General features: G+C 43.5%; 1 protein-coding gene across 6 annotated transcripts in view; it reads right to left on the bottom strand.

Moving 5' to 3' along the window:
• The window catches only part of Dennd2b (DENN domain containing 2B), a 154,084-nt gene that overhangs the window by 33,525 nt on the left and 101,167 nt on the right, over positions 1-19,392 (bottom strand). For all 6 annotated transcript variants that reach the window (XM_047518241.1, XM_047518242.1, XM_047518243.1 and 3 more), the window contains 2 exons: positions 18,896-19,000; positions 1,877-3,136 (listed from right to left, as the gene is read on the bottom strand). In XM_047518241.1, the coding sequence (XP_047374197.1) occupies positions 1,877-3,136; positions 18,896-18,975 (1,340 nt within the window). In that variant the 5' untranslated portion in view covers positions 18,976-19,000. The remainder of the gene's footprint in view (positions 1-1,876; positions 3,137-18,895; positions 19,001-19,392) is intronic.

The raw sequence follows: 19,392 nt of genomic DNA, 5'->3' as shown, positions 1-19,392 counted from the left end.
AGTATTCACTGGCATATACAGCAGAAAAGCATTAATCTTACGCAGGCAGTTCTCTCAAGTCCGTGAATGAGACACAAATCATGTTCTGTCAAATTATCCTTGAAAATCTCCCAGAAAGGTACCATGTTGAAGACCCTAACACATTGTCTCTTGTTTAGACAAATACAGTTTTTCCTGATTTTTTAAAACAGATTTCTTTTTCTTTTGTCAAATTCCAGAAGAAATATTTGACTTGCATTTTCTTAAATAAAAAAGTATGTAAGAATAACACCTGGCTAAGAAATACAAACTTACCAGCTCATTCACCTCAGAGGAACATGTTCACCTTGTGGAAAGGCAAACAGAACAGCTTACACTTTTAAAATTGTTCTCTTTTTTTCAAGAGCAAAGATTTCATTTGCTAAATTCTCATATGAAGTAACTCTACCATATATGGTATATGTGATATGTGTGTATATATTACATAAATGTAATGTGTGGGAATGTGTGTAAAACCTTCAAGTTGATGAACTCTCCCCCTATTCCCTCTTGTTAACTACTTAACTGCTTCTAAATTTAGCTCAGCAGTTCCCTCTGTAAAGGGCTTCTCTTCACTCCCCAGTTTCAATTACCTGCCTCTGGGTATCTGCAGAGTCCTATACTGACATGGGCCATGGAACATATCACAGGATCTACAATTTATCTGTGCATCAGCCCATGAAGTCCTTGAATGGAAGAACCATATTATTTACTTCTGTGTATCTTTGACAAGCACAAGGCTCGATGCACAGAAGGCTCTGGATGGGTGTTTGTAGAAATGGATGAATAAGGACAAAGCAAACACTCTTGGCAGGCTGCTAAAGAATTAAAGAGCAAATGGGCATTCTGGGGTGATCAAAACATGGGAATATCCTTAGCCATGGGGTGTTCTGGCTCAGGGGTCTGAACCTTTGTGATTCATCCTCTCTGCACATGGCAGGAAAATTTAGCACATGAGATGGGATATGTTGGATGAAGCCTGAGGTATGGGGACAGACTGAAGAATTCCCAGAAGTGAAACAAACCTGAATGCCCATCTGACTTCAAGCTAGATGAGAAAGGCAGTAAGGGGTAGGAGAAAAGCTCTTCCAAAGCAAGCTGGTTCTCAGCCTTCGGAGAACAGATGCCTGTCAATTTTAACCAACTCCAGGAGCTCCAGCTCCCAAGTCCCTGTAGAGAGGTGACACTGGTAGTCCAGGGTCAGAAATGCCAAGGCTGACTGGGAAACCAATAGGAAGCTGGGAATAGGCAGTTCTTGGACAAAGCCAAGAAGAAGGTGAAATTTTTTTTCACTCCTTTTTCCATCAGTTTCCCCTTTCTTTCCTCTATCCATCTTCCCTTTCAGAGTTTCTATATGGCTGGGAGGCCCTCAGGAGAGAAAAATCAGGCTAAATTTGCCAACCCTACTGTGTTAAGGAAAGAATGCAGTATTCAGATAATGCTTCATTAGAAGTTTCCAGTGCTGGCACTTCAGGTAACAGTGAGGCTAAGATCCTCTCAGTCTTCTCAAGGGACCACCTGTTCAATCTAAAAATACGGTGACTCGGATCTTCCCATGAAGGATTAAGGAAGTTTCAGTTGGGCTAAGGACATGGCCCAGCTCTACCCCAAAGGCCAAACCAAGCCAACATCTGTAGTACACAGAAATAGGAAGAAGCATCTTCATCCTCCCAAGCCCATGCAAGTATTCTGTGAGAACAGGAGAACAATCTCATTTTTCACTACAACCACCTCCAAACTAATGATTATTCGGTGCTTCAGAGTTTATGAAGCACTCCTGTGACTCACACTACAATCTACTTTTGCATCCTTCATTTAAAAGAAAGCCACCATGTCTCCCAGGAGGGGCATGTGTTACCTGCTCTGGGACTTGCGATGACCACGCATGTCCTTCTTGGGTCTCCGGGTGACTGGTGGGGCTGGCGTGGAGGGCAAGGGGGGTGGAGCAGCAGGTGTGGGCGAAGGAGGTAGACCATTGTTTGGCTTACTCTTGGGGTTCTTGTCAGCCTCATATTCAAAGGTGCGCTTGGGTTTGGGGACAGGGTTCACAGCGGGATCAGGGGAGCTCTTTGATGGCAGCAGTTGGGAACTAGGGTTATTTCCAGGGGTCCCCGGCTTCATGGAACCACTGCCTTCCCTCTCCAGGGGCGGGCCTGCCTCCCCCCCAACTCCAGCAGCTCCTGCTGCCCAGGTGCCAGCATTCACACTCGCGCTCCCTGCCGGTTCCTCCAAGGTGTCCAAGGGTCCAGTCTTCCTTCTCCCACGATCTACAGTATAGCAGCTGCTGGGGAGCTGCGGGAGTCCCCGGCCTGGCTGCTCTTTCAGGGCCTGCTCAATTTTCTGGATCCGGCTCAGCACTGCTGAGCTTTCTTTCCTGCTGCCATGCCCCTTGAGGAAGGCACTGGGCTCACTCCGGCCTGGTCGCTTTTCCAACCGGTAGAAAGAGTCCCGGACAGGGAGTGTCTCTGCCTCTTCCTCGGTCTCAGGGTAGGAACACTCGGAGAAGGTCCTGCTCATCCTCCGGAGGCCCTTGAAATCAAAGGTCTTTTCTGAGCTGCAGGGGGATGGCACCACGCTGGGGCAGCCCACACTGGGGCACCCCTCACTGACTGCCCACTCACCCCCAGAGGCCTCCCGCTTCTCTCCACAGAGGCTCATCCTGGGTGAAGCCTCTCGGCGACCTTCCCATGCTGAAATCTTCTCCCGGATGCCCAGGCTGTGGGCACGGGTGCCAGTGCGGGTCAGCAAAACACTCCGTGGGCCCAGTGTTGGCCCTAGGAATGGGGTGCTCTGGGCAAGGGGGAAGCAAGCAGCTACTCCCTCTACATCCTGAGCGCCATGCTGGACATTCTCCTTCTGGTTCTCTCTTTTGCACACTGAAGGGCTCCTGTCCAAATAATTGGAGCTGGTGGCCTTGATAGGACAGATGGGTGGTGAAGTATCTGGGGAAGGATCTTGAGGATTTTGGTGTGAAGAATCACAGGGGTGCCAGTCCTTGAGAAGCACTCGGGAACTAGAATGACTGGGGTACCTGCAGGCTGAGGTTTCACTATCGCTGAGGGGATATATTGGACTCCTTGGTGGGGACAAAACTGGAGGTGGAGAGACTGACTGAGACCTAGGAACAAAAAAAAGAAAAAAAAAAATAGGTAAAGAAAATGGTAGTGAGTAGGTTGAAAATCAGAGGCATCATGTTTTATTCTTAAGATAACCCAGCATCTCTTTCCTGTAGAACCCTCAAAGTCAAACGTACTCTGTTCAAGCAATGCACCTCCTTGTTGTCCTCAAGGAGAGAAATAGCCCCTCGGACACAGCAAGCCAAACTCAATGGGCCTCTCTGCCCAACTTGCCCCCAGAGACCCCACATATGTGTGAAGTAGAAGCCTGTCCTGTAATAGACTAGAGCATCCCAAGAATCTGTATCTACCAACGATAGGACAGTGAGATCAGTGGTGCACTGTTAAACGGCTAACAACTGGCTCTCTGGGGGAGAAAGTATGTATTGGTAGCATTCACCAATTTCTACAGTATAAATATTCCTACTATTGCTCAGCTACCAATGTGATACCATTGAAAGTAGAGTGAGAAGGCAAGAATGTAGAGTGACCAACTCTTGAGAGCTGGTACAAGGCAGCTTTAGCACACACTACTTCCTGAAGTAACCCCAAATACCCATTTTCGAACCCTCTGCTCTTTCCCTTAACTACTTATCCCCTCTCTCCTATACTCGTGCTACTAAACACAAAACCCTACTTCCTCACCTTGGGTCCTAACAGGAATTAGGATTCCCCAAAGGCCACAATAAAGTTTCAAGAGCCCCTCAAGAAAGAATCTTCTCCACCCTCTGAATCAGGAGGCCACCAACTCCTTAGCTCCATCCTACAAGAGTGGCATCACATCCAACAAGTCTCAGCATCTCCCAGTTCCAAATCCATATGTAAATCTTAGCAAATACCAAGAACAGTTCTAAATGTATTTACACATATTAACTCATTTAATCTTTACATAAATTATATAAGGTTATTATTATGTATTACTATATAATCTTCATAATACAAATGAAAGACACTAAGATGTAAGTTAAATATCTCATCCAAGGTCACTTAGTTGGTGAGGTAAGACAGGACTTGAACTTATACTACACTATGCTGCCTCTCTAATGAGTAAGCGGTAGCCTCTGACATCTTTTTTTTTTTTTTTTTTTTTTTGTACTAATTTTTGAAACCAGGGATGCTTAAACACTGAGCCACATCCCCAGCTCATTTTATGTTTTTATTTTGAGACAGGGTCTTGCTAAGTTGCTGAGGTTGGCCCCAAACTTGTGATCCTTCTACCTCAACCTCCCAAGCCACTGGGATTACAGGTATGAGCCAAGTAGTTTCTGTCATCTTTGTGAACCACTGAGCCTTCAAAAACAGCTCAACAGAAAACCCTAAGGCATTGGGCATACCCAGGCTAGAACACAGAATTTTTAAGTATCAGGCAACACTTTGGTCTTCCCTGCTAGATGATTTCTTCTAGGTCAAGGGACACACAGTCAGTATGTGGGAAGTGCTCAGTGAATGATGAACAAAAAAGGAAAAGCTAAAGGTAGATGAATTTATTGAAGACAATCATGTACAAAACTTCTTCAGCACACTTTTCTAGTTGCCTACTAGAGAAATCATTGTCAACTTAACGAGCAAACAGTTTTTGTTCAAAGGTAGCAGGATTTGGCCAACACTGTACTCTGCAAAGACATACCTGATCATAATGCCACGGCCCTCAATGCTGGACTCCAGAGTGCCATGCCATGTACAAGACGGCAGCCAGCTGCTCCTGAGCCAAGCTGCTGTCACTGCTTGCTCATGCACAGAAAACTGGAGCTCGGGTGAGTCAGGAACTGGCCAAGAATTCCCTGTTGGGTTGTAGCCTCTGGCTGCCCCTGATCAACAGGAAACCTCAACATGCTTAAGTTGTTTTTAAAAGGGCAAGTCAAACAAGAGCCATCCCACATGCATATGGGCACAGATGAGAGAAATTCAGTGCCCAGTCAAGCCAATGACCAAAGTGACTGCCCAGTGGGAGGTATAAATGGAGCAAGCCTCAGTCCCCCCCTAGAGTAAGCAGTGGCAGGGCAGTGGACCAGGTTCCAGCCTTGGGAGATCTGACACAGACTTTAGGCCTCTCTTATTTATTTAGAATTACAATCATAGATGGAAAAGTTCATCAGTCCTAGCCAGGAGCAGTGGGACACACCTGTAATCCCAGTGACTTGGGAGGCTGAGGTAGGAGGATCATAAGTTCAAAGCCAGCTTTAGCAACTTAGCAAGGCCCTGAGCAACTTCGTGAGACCCTGTCTCAAAATTTTAAAAAATTTTTAAGCAGAAGGGTTGCTGTGGAGGTTCAATCCCTGGTACCAAAAAAAAAAAAAGTCTTCAGTCCATCCTCCTAAGCAAATGAGTGAAATGAGTGGTTGGGTTCCATAGAAGACTTGACTTTAGTTATTCTCATTTGGAGGTGAGATAAATAGTCTCCGCCAGTCTCAGCTCCCAGGTTAGGGAAGGGTTCAGGAGAATCTGTCACCAAGAGCAGGGAAGTTAACAGAGAGACAGAAGGAGGGGGGCAGGTGTCAGCATGCTGGTTCTTTGTGATGATGAGTTTACACGACATATAGCATCTGTTGTCGTAGATGAGAGATTGTTCACTCTCAGGCTTCAGTTTCACTCTCTAGTTGTTTAGGAGTTTTCAAATTGATATTGGGATTGAATATAAGATAATTCTTCCCTTGCTGGGCAAGAGGAAAAAATGGCCAGCAGAATGGCAGTGCCTAGACCCAGGCAGCGTCAGGAAGCCAACCATCTGAGCAAACGCTACTTTTACGTCTGGTCTCCCACTCTACTACTGACAGTCTAGCTTCATTTCTTCAGAGCTCCCTGCTAGCCTTCATTGAATATAGGAACAAAGGAAGACACCTATCACCCAGACCACAGTGTCAGCTGCACCAGCCTTGAGATGCATCTTGGCTCTTCACCCCTCTGATCTATATCCAGCATCAAGTATATTCCAGGTATCATTCTCGGCATTAAGGATCAGCAGAGAGTAAAAATATAAAGTCTCTTTTTCTATAGTTTACCTTCTGGTAGACAAACACAGTATTGCTTTATTTTAGAGTGATTAGTCAAGAAGCAAAGTAATTCTGTCATGGTTATGGGGCCAATAAAGAATAAAGGAGAGCTGGGTGTAGTGATATATGCGTATAATTCTAGCTACTCCGGGGGCTGAGACAGGAGAATTACAAGCTTAAGGACAGCAGGGGAAACACAGGGGCAGGGCAACACAGGGAGATCTTGTGAAAGAAAGAAGGAAGAAAGAAAAAGAGACAGGGGGTGGAGGAGGAAGAAGAGAGGGGAAGGGAGAGAGGGGGAGGGAGGGAAAGAAAGAACAAAAAGGAAGGGAAAGGAAGGAAAGGGAAGGGAAGGAAAGAAGGAAGGCGAGAGACAGGATAAGAGATTAATAGTGGGAATGAGTTACTGTTCTATACAGGAAGATCATGGAAGGTCCTTCTGCTGGGGGAATATGTAAACATAACCTAAAGGAAGTAAGCAATGTGTTTACCCAAGGGAATAATGTTCAAGACAGAAAGAGTGTAGAGCTTGAGACAATGGCACACTTCCTGTATTCCAGAGACCCGTGTGGAATAAGAGAAGAGGAGTGGGTTGGAGATTAGTCCTCTCATGGAGGACACCATGGGCCACTTTTATACTCAAAGTAGAAAGAAGCTCCTGAAGGGGTGTGGAGAGGAGTGATGTGACTTGACTTCACATCAGAGAATGAAGTGTAGGGGTGTAAGGATGGCAACAGGGAGGCTAATTAGAAGGCTACTACAACAATCTGTATAAATTATTATGATATCTCAGATTACAATAGTAGCAGCAGAGAGGGATCTATTTTGAAAGCTTGGCCAACAGGATTTCCTGATGAGCTGGAAAAGGGATGTGAGGGATGACATCAAAGATAACACCAAGATTTTTGGCCTGAGCACTGGGTAAAATGGAATTCAGATTATTCAATTCAATTTGAATACACAGATATCTGTAATACACAGATATTAATTTTAGACCATCTGACTAACCAGAGAAGGTCATCTAAGGTATGAACATCACCAAAGAAGTCCCAGGACTGAGTCCTGGGATTTCTTTCCAAGTGTTTGAGATCAGGATGAGGAGGACAAACTAGCAAAGGAGGGCATTTGGTGAGGAAAAAGAAAAACCATGAAGAGTGATATCCTGAGAACTTCAAGAAATACAAAGGGATTAACTGAGTCAAATCTGCCAACAACCAAGTGAGAGAAGGATTGATAAATGATCATTTGATTTGGCCACATGGAGGTCACTGTGACCTTGAGAAGAGAGTTTTGGGAGAGGTAGAAAGGAAAGCCTAACTGGAAGGAATTTAAGAAAATTGAAGGACAGGAAGTAGAAGAGGGAATGGAAGTAGAAGTGGAGGTGAGTTCAGACAATTCAGTTTTCCTAAGAAAGGGAATAAGAAAATGAGATGGTAGTTGGAATGTGGAAGCTTCTGGGCTAGGAGACATTACAGCATTTTTGAATGATATGCAGTAAGATAGAAACATTGTCAGCATAACACATGGAGAACACAAGCTGGGAGCAACAGCCTCAGGAGGGAGGTAGGAGCCCAGTGCTCACCTAAAAGGGTTGGCCTTAGCTGTAGAGCGCTCTCTTTGCCACCCACCTGAGCCAGCTATTGTCTCACAGGGTCTCATCCCTGGGCTGTTCTGTGCTTCCTTTGCCCCTAGCTTTACTGGTACATGTATTGTAGACTCATTCCTTAGAGGAGAGAAAAGGTCAGGGCTTTTTCTCCCTCTTCCAAACATCTGGATCCAAACCCCTCCCGCAACACACTAACCTCCTTGATGACCAAGTCCTATCATTTCTGCTTCCTGACATCTCTCTGATCTGTCCCTTCCTCAACAACTCTACTACTATTACTACTTCCTTGGTTCAGAGCTTATCTTTCACCAGGACTATTAAAACAGTCTCTTAAACTCTCTCTCTGCCTTCAGTATAAAGCCTGACCTGGTCCATCCTCTCATCTTAGAACATCTTTCTAAAATGTAAAATGATTATGTTTGAAGCTCCCCACTATCTGCAGAATAAAGTGCAAGTTCACTGGCATGCCTGAAAAGGCCTCCATAAGCTACTCCCTATCTTCTTTTCCCTTCATCATCTCATAGTCTCTCTCTCCACATAGATCCTGTATCCCACCCACAGATACATCTAACTCCTAGTTTTTCCCCATGCTATTCCCTCACCCAGGTGGAGGGAGCCAATTTTGGATTTCTCCACTATGTCTGGAAAAAATGTCTATTATGGTATGTTTACTATGTCATGTTATTTTCTGTCGTTTTGTTTTTGTTTTTGTTTTTTCCCACTCCTGGGAACTTAACCAGGGCCTTGTGGAAGCTAGGTAAGTGCTCTACTACTGAGCTACATCCCTAGCCCCTCACCACCTGTTTTCCTAACTAGACTATAAGTAGACCTTCTTGAAGGTAGTGACAGTATCTTGTTAATTTTGATATTATCTGCACTTTACACTGCACCTAAAATTGAGTGGACATTAATGTTTGTGTCAAATGAATTTTTAAAAACCAGTTAAAATGCACATTTCCTTTATGCTTTCCCATGTTATTGTCTAAAGGCTTCCCTGTCTCTTTTTTGCTATATAATCCAAAGAACAACAAAGAAAGGTACACATTAGTGCAGCCTAGTACCACTGTCGGTCTCAAAGTCCTCTTTCATAAGGCAAAAACTAAATATCAGGCCAAGAATCTAGAAATCTGAGTTCTAATAGTTCCATCAATTCCTAGGTATGCTCATGGGCAAGTCACCTAAATTCTCTGAGCCTCAAGTTCTTCATAAAACAGGGAAAACACTTTTTCTGAGTATCCTCAGATAATAGCTATGTAACTAAGATGATGTCCATTTATAAAGGTGAAGATTACAAATAATCCATAATGGTAAAAGAAATATAAAACAAAAGTAAATACGAAGCAGTCAACAGACAGCCAGACTTGGCTCCTGTCATCTCTTATTCTGTGTGACAATCCCAGTTTGCCCCTGGGGAGGCAGCCGCTGTAGAACTGGGTGCCTGGTGCACCACAGCCTGTCAGCAGCAGCCAGTTCTGCAGCTCAGCATGGGTATGGGTGCCAACACCACAGCATACAACTGGCCAAAACCAACGTCTTCAGGAGAGAGGGAAGAAGATAAAAAAGAAAGTGGGGTGGGGGTGCGGGAAGTTTAAAAGAGAACAATAAACACATACACAGAGAGCACGTATATGACAAGTAATAGGATAAAAAGGATACGAAGTAAGGTATGGAAAGAGAACAAAATTTAAAGAGTAAACAATGTGTGTGCATGTTTGCTCGCACAGAGAAACTGAGAGTTAACATGTAAAATTCTCCATTTGGTACTGTTTCACACAAACATGACCCAATTCTTGGGTTAGCGTGTGCCCTCTCAAGCAACACAGCAGAAGTATCTGTGCTAAAGGATGTCCCACATAGTGTCAGGTACACCCAGGGGTTTTGGGGAGAGAAGGCTATGTGCAGCCCTTGACAAAGCTGTTTTGAACTTTGCATGCTCAAAGTTGCTCTTTTCTTTTACTACTGCAAGTATTAGTATCAGGGACCCAAGTTGGAGCCATTTGGGGAAAAGTTCTAGGAATCTAAAAAATAGCCTCAGAGTCCCCAGGATGTAGTAAGCCTATCTGCAGGAGTCTGGCTTCCAGTATGCTTTCATCCCTACTAAACAGATGTCTAGCCTGCTTCAAACAAAACCACCTCAGAGTTGGCCATTTACCACTCTAGATTTGCTCCACTAAGGTGCACCCTGTTGGATCAGCAAGCACCAGCAATCTCCCATCACTCAGTGATTACCACATTCTCACTCAGGGATTACTCACATTCTCACTGCACTACCCTAAAGTCATACTCTGAGTACAGAGGAGGAGGAAAAGGAGGAAAGCAGATTGAGTTAATCTGCAAGACCTGGATTTTGTTCCCCGGTTAGTGAAGGGGTTCTCCCAGGAACTTCAGCTAACTTCTCACTTCAGAACAGTTCTGATAAAAAGTCAAAGGACAGTGTGACACTTGCAACTTGTCCTTCCTCTTCCCAAAGCAATCTCTTCTCAAATGGCTAGGAGCCTCCAAGCGGGTTCAGGGCAGCCTCAGCCTCCAAGTGGGGCTATATCCAGGCCAACAAATACAGAGACTTGCGAGGTCAATCACAGCTTGTCAAGGTAGGCAGAAAGGTAGCTAGGGGTCAGAGCATAAATTAAGTTACCTTTTCATCTACTGAAAGCACATCTAAGGATCTCCCAAAGGTTTATCTGTCTGTCCCCCAGCTGATTTCTAAGGAAACCCAAAGAGAAGTGGTGAGCTCTTTTACGGGGTAGGAATTCCAAGCCCTCTACGTAGTAGCAGCAAGGAACATACAGTATTTATAATGTAGAAGCCCCTTCTGAGACTACAGATGCCTGATAGCAAGGTCCCAAAAGCCCTAATTCAGTACAAACCGAGCTGCTATACAAAGCAGAGCAGGCATTATGCAGAGCCAAGAGGGACAGAAATTCAGTTCTAGGAAAGCATGCCAAAGGCACTTGTAGTGGTTTCAAAAACATGGTCACCAAATTCTTTGGTGTGCTTCCTGTCAACATGACCTCTCTTTGTGAATCTGGGTTCTGTAACTACTTGTGCAATAGAATACAGAACTGACACTATACCACTTTTCAGGACCAGGCCTCAAGAAACTAGCAACTTGTAATGCCTAATCCCATGCTATGAGTAAGGTCAGGCTTTACAGAGAAGGTGTGTGTTAAGTGTTCTGGCTGAAAGACCAGCAGAGGTCCTAGCTACAGCCAGCATCAACCTCCAGATGTGTGAGTTAAGACATTGCCACGGGATACTAGTTCCTGGTCATGGAATCACCCTAAGCCTTGCAGTCTTTTTAACAAGGTCCCAGATGTCTTGAAGCAGGGGCAAGCCATCCCTGCAGTCCTGTCTGAATTCCTAATCCACAGAGTCTGGGAACATAATAAAATGGCTATTTTATACCATTAAATCTGGAAGTGATTATTTGGCAATAACTGGAACAGAATTTGGTATTTTTAAGTGGGGTACTACTGAAGTAAATTTTTTAAAAATATTGTCTCTGGGGCTGTCATTTGGAGCTTAAAAGCAAGTAAGAAAATGTCATTTAAAAGTCAAAGGGTACCCTTATTGTGTTTAAAAGTCTGGTGATTCACCTGTTATAACACAGAAAATAGGAAATATAGCTAATAAATTTGGTGAATTAGGAGAGAAAATTTGCAGGCAAAGTGCTAAGGTGCCATCTGACTTCTAGCTGACAATAGTATTAGAGAAAAGAGATAAGCTAAAAAAGGAATTGTGCTGGGTCAGAAAATAAAACTGTTTTTCATTTCTAGTCTCTCTAGACAGGAAAAAATTCTCAAATTAAGAAAAGGTTTCCAGATTGTGGTGATAGTTTTATTGAGTATACATGTATGTGTATGTGAGAGAGAGAGAAAACAAACCCTGCACTTTACATAGATTATACATTATCCTTCAATAAACCTGTAAAAATAAAATTTAAAGTGGGTCTGAAAGAATCCTTGTAAAGACCTCAAAAATTATTTAAAGTACTACATCATACAACAGAAAAAAGGCCTTCAAGGTATCTTAAGAGCCAGTCTTGACAGACCCTCTATATAGACAATAAAACTTCTAAGAATCATAAGAAACCAAAGTGGAGAGAGCTTTATCTTCAGGTGATCTGTAAGCATGCTTTTTGTCAACTATAATGGATTATATATTTTTTAAAAAATTCATTAAGTATTTAAAGAATATATCAGCTTGGACTGAAAAAAAGAGACAGTACAAAATGGAAACTGTGGACCCTTGACATATTATGAGCATGAAGAAGGTGGAGAAAATTATTTACCTGTAAGAATGAGCTACTTTTTATGGAAATGGAAGGATAACTCAGAGGGCACACCCAAAAGTGCAGAGGGTGGAAGTAGAGACAAGGTAAATGACTCCCAAGCAGTAGAACCAAGAAATTAGAACATATGCCCCACTGAATATAAAAATTACAACAAATTGGTGACTTTTTTTTTTTAAGGAATATTTACAGTGGTTACCCGAGGCCTGTTCCATCAGTGTATTTTGAGGGGCAGGGATATATTCTCTTTAAAGATCTTCACAGTAAGAGAACAGTACTCAAGGAGTTGCACACAATGAAAGGAACTGCACCCAAAAAGCCTCATCTATGCCTAGGTCTGATTTTGATGCCAAGATCCTAGAATTCAATGCCATTAAGAGGATAAGACCTAGAGCTTAGGGAAAAGATTGAATATGCTTTGTATCTGGAATTGTGACTGAAGGACAACTATGGTAGACTGTATTTTTCTAAGACAGCAATCACAGTGTACTCCCATCCCACATATCCTTCTTACAATAAGATGTTTAATATTATCTCACCAGGTGGTGGCAACTACCTTCCCTTCTCTTGAACTTACCCCTTTGTTACTGCCTTAATCAATGCAATACAATAGAAAAGACACTGTGATTTCTGAGGCTAATTTATAAAATGACATGTATTTCTGTCTTGTTCTCTTCAGATGTTTACTCTTAGAATCCAAACACCAATCCATAAAAGCATGGAGTCAAGTGTAGTGGCCACATGCAGGTATTCCCAAACTGAGCTCCCGGGCAACAGTCAACATTGTACAAGTATTCAGATGATTCCAGCCCCCAGTCACTGAGTTACCACCAACTTTAAGACACCCTAAATGATGCTACAAGGAAGACAGACACACTTCCCTGGATGGGCTCTATGCAAACTGCAATTTGTAAGCAAAATAAAAGATCATCATTAAATTTGGGTTCATTTGTTACAAAGTAATAGATAAGCAAAGCAGCATTAAAGACATCATGACTGGTACTCTAGAAAGCATCTCAGGTAAGGGGGCGGGGGGTGCCTGAGGTCACAGGTTCTCCTCAGGGGTGGTCTGCCAAAGCCAGGACAGGAGAGGCTCTGCAACACTTTTGGGGGTAGGGGCGTTTACTGGGGACTGAACCCAGAGGTGCTTTATCACTGACCCATATCCCGAGCCATTTTGTTTGTTTAAGATAGGGTTTCACTAAGATGCTCAGGGCCTTGCAAAATTGCTGAGACTGGTCTTGAACTTTCGATCCTCCTGCCTCAGCCTGCTAGGTCACTGGGATTAAAGGTATGTAACATCATGCTCAGCTGCCACACTATCTTTTACCCACACCTACTACTTTCAGATTTTTTCTTTACTGCAAGGTTTTACTCTGTTATAGTTTGGAACTGGAATGTCCCTCAAAGGTTCAAGTATCCCAGATGCAGCATGTTCAGAGGTGCATCTTTTGGGGGGTGATTGGATTATGAGGGTTTAAACCCATCAATGGATTAGTTCCCATTAGTTCATAGCTGATGGCACTATTCAGAGTATAGAAACTGTAAGAGGGGCTGGGGAGATAGCTCAGTTGGTAGAATGCTTGCCTTGCAAGCACAAGGCCCTGGGTTCGATCCCCAGCACCGCAAAGAAAAAAGAAAAGAAACTGTAAGAGGTAGGGCCTAGACGAAGGAAGAAGGTCACCAGGGTCATGCCCTGGAAGGGATATCACGTCCTCAGCCCCTTCCTCACTCTCTCTGCTTTCTGGCTGCCACGAAAGGAGGAGATTTCCTCTGCCACACCCTTCTGCTACAATGTTCTGATTACCTAAAGCCCAAATAAATGGAGTCAGTGACCATGGACTGAAATCTTTGAAACCATGAGCCAAAATCAATCTTTTCTCATTTAAGTTGTTTATGTCAGGGATTTTGGTCACAGTGACAAAAAGTTGACTAACACATACACTCTTCCTGAAATCTAAAGCACAGGGTCCAAATCTGTATTTCACCATATCACTAAAAGAGGCCTCTCTCTGCACAGACTTCTGCAGATGTGAGTTGAAATTATAGCTCCACGGCTGATTAGCTGTGTGGGCTTTACCATACTCACATGTAACATAAGTAACTAAGTCAGTTGAATTCCAAGCTCCCTCCCAACTCTAACATTCCAACTGAGTATGCACTGGGCCCCAAAGAGTTCTGATTGAGGAAAGGAAATAAGATTTACACAGATATCCACCCTTTGAGGTATGCTATGATTAGTGCCATTTGGAAGCTCCAAACCAAGGTTCTAGGAATAAATGCAGAGGGGAGCACGATCCTTCCTAGCTGACTAGTCAAAAAAAGCACTGGAAAAAAGATGCAGAAATATAAAGTTTGCTTTAGTGAATGATAGTGGTAGAAAAAAAGACCAGGGCCAGACCAAACCAAGATGACTTGCAAACAGGCTAAGTTTGACCTTATCATGGATGGCAATAATTTTTGAGCAAGGAGGTGACAGTAATGTTTACAGGAATGTGAATGTGGTGGTACAATGAAAGAAAAATAGAAGAATCAAGACAGGAAAGCTTGGTTATTCCTCCCATTAACATTGTGTTCTCCCTCTTCTCTGTGACTCAGTTTCCCTATATATAAACCAAGTGGGTTAGACTGAATGACTTGTTATCATTTGGATCTGGAATGTCCCCCAAAAGGCTCATGTGTTGAAGGCCTGGTCCCAATGCAGCAATGTTTAGCAGTGGGGCTTTTGGGAAGTGATTGGTTTATGAAGGCCCTGATCTCATCAATGGGCTAATCCACTGATGGATTCATAATTGAATGAACTGTTGGAAAGTGGTAGAAAGCATAGGAAGTAGGGCCTCGCTGGAGGAAGCAGGTCACTCAGGGCATGCCCTGGAAGAGTGTGCTTCATCTGCAGCCCCTTCCTTACTCACTCTGTTTCCCTGCTGATCATATGAGCAGCTTTGCTCCACCACACATGCCCTTCTGTCAGGATGTACTACCTCACCACAAGCACAGAAAAAAAGGAGCCAGCTGACCACAGACTGAAACCTCTAAAACCATGAGCCAAAAAAATAAGTCTTTCCTCCTCTAAGTTGACTTTCTGAGGTATTCTGTCACAGTGACAGAAAGATGACTAATAATGCAAGCTCCAAAAAATCTTTTCAACTCTGCCTTTTTGAGAATCTACACAGTGGATGGAAAGAGAGTCCAAAGCTAAGAAAACCCACTAGGAAAGTAATCCAAGGACTCCAATATGCTTTGTAAGATGTTGCCCTCCCAGTCACTTAGTCATCTGATCACAAGGAAGTGATGCCTTCTATGTGCTAGGCATTGTTCCAGGCTCTGAACACACAAAGAGAAGCCAAAGTCCTTGTCCTTGAGAATTCCACATCCTTACAGATATCCACAGGTTTTGTGTACCTAAAACCAGAAGCAAGGTTCTCAAATATGAGACTGATGGCCTATATTTCCAAGTCACAATGACTCAGGTACTAGAGTTTCACAGTAAAAAAGTTGTGGGGGAAATCTGCAGACACAGAAAGTCTTCTGAGAAAAGCCCATACTGCCTGCCAGGTCTTAGTGCACAAGTAAAATCACATAGTCAAGTTCCCCAATCAAAACAGTTGAATTAGCTCTGAATATAACATTTCCTTCCCTGCAAGTCACCAAATGCTTCTGGTTCCACTCCAGTTCATCAGCACAAACACAGTAAAGCCTGCCCTCTGAAATTCAGAGGTTTGAGAATGCCACTCCTACCTCCAAGAGCCGGGTGCCAAATTGCATGAGCTGGAGTGCACTAGGCAGTGGGGAGGGTGGTCTGGCTGGTAAGGGTGAAGGAGTACACCCGTTTAGCCAATGAGGAAAGGAAACCTGTTCCAGGAGCCCGAGACATAACAAAGAACAAAACTTAGATGGTCAGATGAAAAGCCTCAGATCTTCTCTTCTTATAGGTCCCTGCCAAATCAAGACTGAGCTGCAAAAGAAAGGAAAGGAAATAGAGTAGTAAAACACCTGTAAAAACCTAGGAAATGGATCTGGGATCTTTAACCCAGACTGGCTCAGCAGTATATCAGGAAGATTCTCATGCAAATTAAGGATAAGGCATTGCAAATATATATATGAACAGTTCCACAGGGTCCCATATGCCCATCTCTACCAGTTTCTCATGCCTGAGTGCTCCTCCTTTCCCCAAAGCTAGAAATAAATGCTTCTTACTGGGTTCCACTGCCTTCGTGTGAATGATGTGAAGGCTTCCAAAGTGGCCAGCATCAAAGATCCAGTTTTCCAAGGCCCTGCCTTCTCCAAATAAACTTCTGATGGTACCAAAGTATTAATTCTTCTTTAGATTCCTGGGCTGGGAACGATAAAAGGGTCCCGGCTCACTGCCAAACATCTTTTGAAAGATCAGACTTCATAAGAAATTCAGGTGCCATGATCATGGATCTAAGTTGTAAATGCCTTAGAGAGAAGGGGTCATCTTCTTTTTTTCCCATGTCCAGCACAGAGCTGGGCACTTAGAAGGATCCTCAGAGTTCACTGACAATTACTTCTTAAGTTAACTAGAGATTTCCTGCTTTATACAGTCCAAAGAACATACCTAGATTGTAGCTGGGGGTGAAGACAACCAAAGAAACCACAAGATCACAATGTCTAACTAATATCTTCAGCCCAAGAGTTGCTCTGAGAGAAGGGTGTAGCTAGCCACAGAGGCCTGTGACTCCATGCCAAAAGCCAGGTTCCCAGAAAGGGAGGGAGGGAGAGATGGGGAAATGTGGCAGGAAGACTTAGAAGGGAGGTTGGAAAGATGCTTTTTTAATGCCCACTTGAAACTCAGATATTTACAAACACTACCCAGAATGTTTTGATGGCAAGCAGACTGAGAAGCTAAAGGAAGAGCAATTTCTGAAAATGTTTTAGAAACATGTAGGCGTGTATTCCAAATAAAAACTGGGGATGCTGTCAGCACTCTTCATTCTGCTTTGCAACTTATATAAATACTGCATATCACCTCCTATCCACATCCACCTCTGCAGTGGAAATCAGATGAAAAAAATAAATACTTAAAGGAGTTGAGGGATGCTGGGTATGATCATCTCCAAGTAAAGTTCTAAGTAGACTATTAAATATACTATTTCTTGAAAATTAAGAATAATACTATAGAATCTCCTATTTATTTCACTCCCATAATAGTCTGACGTTTTTTAAAAATGGGGAAAAAACCAGACAGGGTGGTGCATGCCTGTAATTCCAGCTTCTTGGTAGGTTGAGGCAAGAAGATCACAAGTTCAAGGACAGCATGGGCAACTTAGCAAGACCCTGTCTCAAAATCTAAAGAAAGGGCTGAGGATATAGCTCAATGGTAGAATACAGTATTCCAACCCCCTACCAAAAAATGAGAACTTGAATTCCCAGTCTCTACCTGCCAACTTAATGATGGTAAGACATGCCACCAGGCTGGTGAGAGCACAGCAAAATGGTTCCCACTAGCAGGCAAGGAGAGGCAGACTCTAAGATCTAGACCAGTTTCTGCCTTGGCCACCAAATGTTCTGGAAGAGTTCAGTTCAGACGCGAGTTCTTACTAGTCTTGCTGTGGATATAAAACTTGTTTGGTTAAGTTCCAAGCTCTTACATAACTAACAAGACAGTCCTGCCAATCCCTGTGTGTTTGACACAGTCCATCAGACTATTTCTACCAGGATCAAGTCCTGCATGTATGGCACAGGGAACCCCCGCCCCATTTCTGCCAGTCATTCCTGAAGGAATACATCCTGTGTCCTTTCTACCAACAATATCTTGATGCCAGCTCTGAATGAACCGAATATCCACCACTACCTCTGGCCAGACCTGAGGGAGCCCCACCCTCCTGGGCCTTAGCCTAGCACTGTACAGTCCAGATATCCAGGAAGGATCTAATTCTATCCCAGCCCACAGCTGGACACTCTCATAGATATCCAGTCTACTGGATGAGGCCCCAAAAGCCAAATCTGCCCACCTGAGATTCATCAGAAGAGGCTGGGAAAATATGTGGCTTTAATTAAAAAAAAAAAAAAAAAAGCCTGGAGGCTATTCTGAGACATTAGCATGCACCCCTGCCCATGAACTGAGAAACCCCAGTGAGAGCACTGTATGTCTATCTGCCAGTCTGGAAGCTTTTATCTTATCACAGGGAGATTTAGCCACTATGCTAAGTACCAAGATATATTATCTCATTTAATCCTCATAGCAACTCTATGAGATAATTTTATAGATGAAATAACTTAGATTTTAGAGGGCACAGGAAAATGTTCTGAGATCTATTTGGAAAGTAGTTAGCGCTTGGATTTGAACCCAGTTCTATAGGATTCCAAAATCTGTGGTTTTTCTATAGTCCTACATTCCCATTTTTTAAAAAAGGACAAAACTGGAAGGTGGATTATAACTTACTTTCACTAAAATTCCCCACACTGTCTTCTTCGCAGCCCTACCTAAATTCTTATAGTCTAGCCTTCTGCTTGAAACTTGTGCTAAGATGCTTAACAGCATCTATCCCAACCTGCTCAGCCTCCCCCGTGGCAGTGCAGCTCCAAGCTGTCTCCACCTTGAGAAGAGATTACACAAGCTGCTTCTTACTGGCCACATCCCTGGAATGCTAGAGGCCTCCAACAGCACAAAACAAAGCTTGTTTTAGGATTACTGTTTGTTATTTCTTATGGAGATATATAGAACTAGAAAAATAGTGCAATTATCAAAGAATTCTGTCTAATGGTAGCATAAGCTGAGTCCAGAAAAGTCACCTGGATGACTGTCAGACACATAATGAGAATTATTAACATTCTGGCAAGGATCCTACCCGGGACCCAGGCCATTCTACTCTCCTTTGCTGCCATCTCCCAGCAGTGCTCCTCTACTCACCTGCTCAGAGTCTCCCGAGGAGCCTTAGTGCCTCCGGCTCCATGGGTGATGCTGGAATTCTTGTTGGCAGTCATGGTCATTTCGGCTCTCTGCAAATCCAGAGCCCTGCAAACAAGACAAGTCCCGTAAGCCAAGTTTCCACAGGCAGCCCGAAGTACCTCAAACATCTTCCAGATGACCTCCAAAACTGCTGAAAGTGTATCTGCGGCAGGAGGTAGAAAACCACTTTGCCACGTATGTTTAACTCCACGTGTTATAGCTTAAAAGCCTCAAGAAACCCCTGGCCTGGGGTCTGTGAGCTAACAGAAAAACTATTAGCTCACGAAAAATGATTTGGAAAAAAAATCCTCTATCTCCATCACCTCTCCTTATTAAGTTAGACTTTCCCAAACTTTTACGATTCCATACAGCGCTTATGATTTCTCCCATATTTGTATACCTCCTGACCTACTATTGATTCAGTATTTTTTGTAAATGAACTTGAAACTGGCTTCCTT

Source organism: Sciurus carolinensis, chromosome 11 (assembly GCF_902686445.1).
Source record: "Sciurus carolinensis chromosome 11, mSciCar1.2, whole genome shotgun sequence".
Taxonomy (NCBI): Eukaryota; Metazoa; Chordata; class Mammalia; order Rodentia; family Sciuridae; genus Sciurus; species Sciurus carolinensis.
The sequence above is the reverse complement of the archived record's forward strand: the minus strand, read 5'-3'. Positions and strand labels throughout refer to the sequence as shown.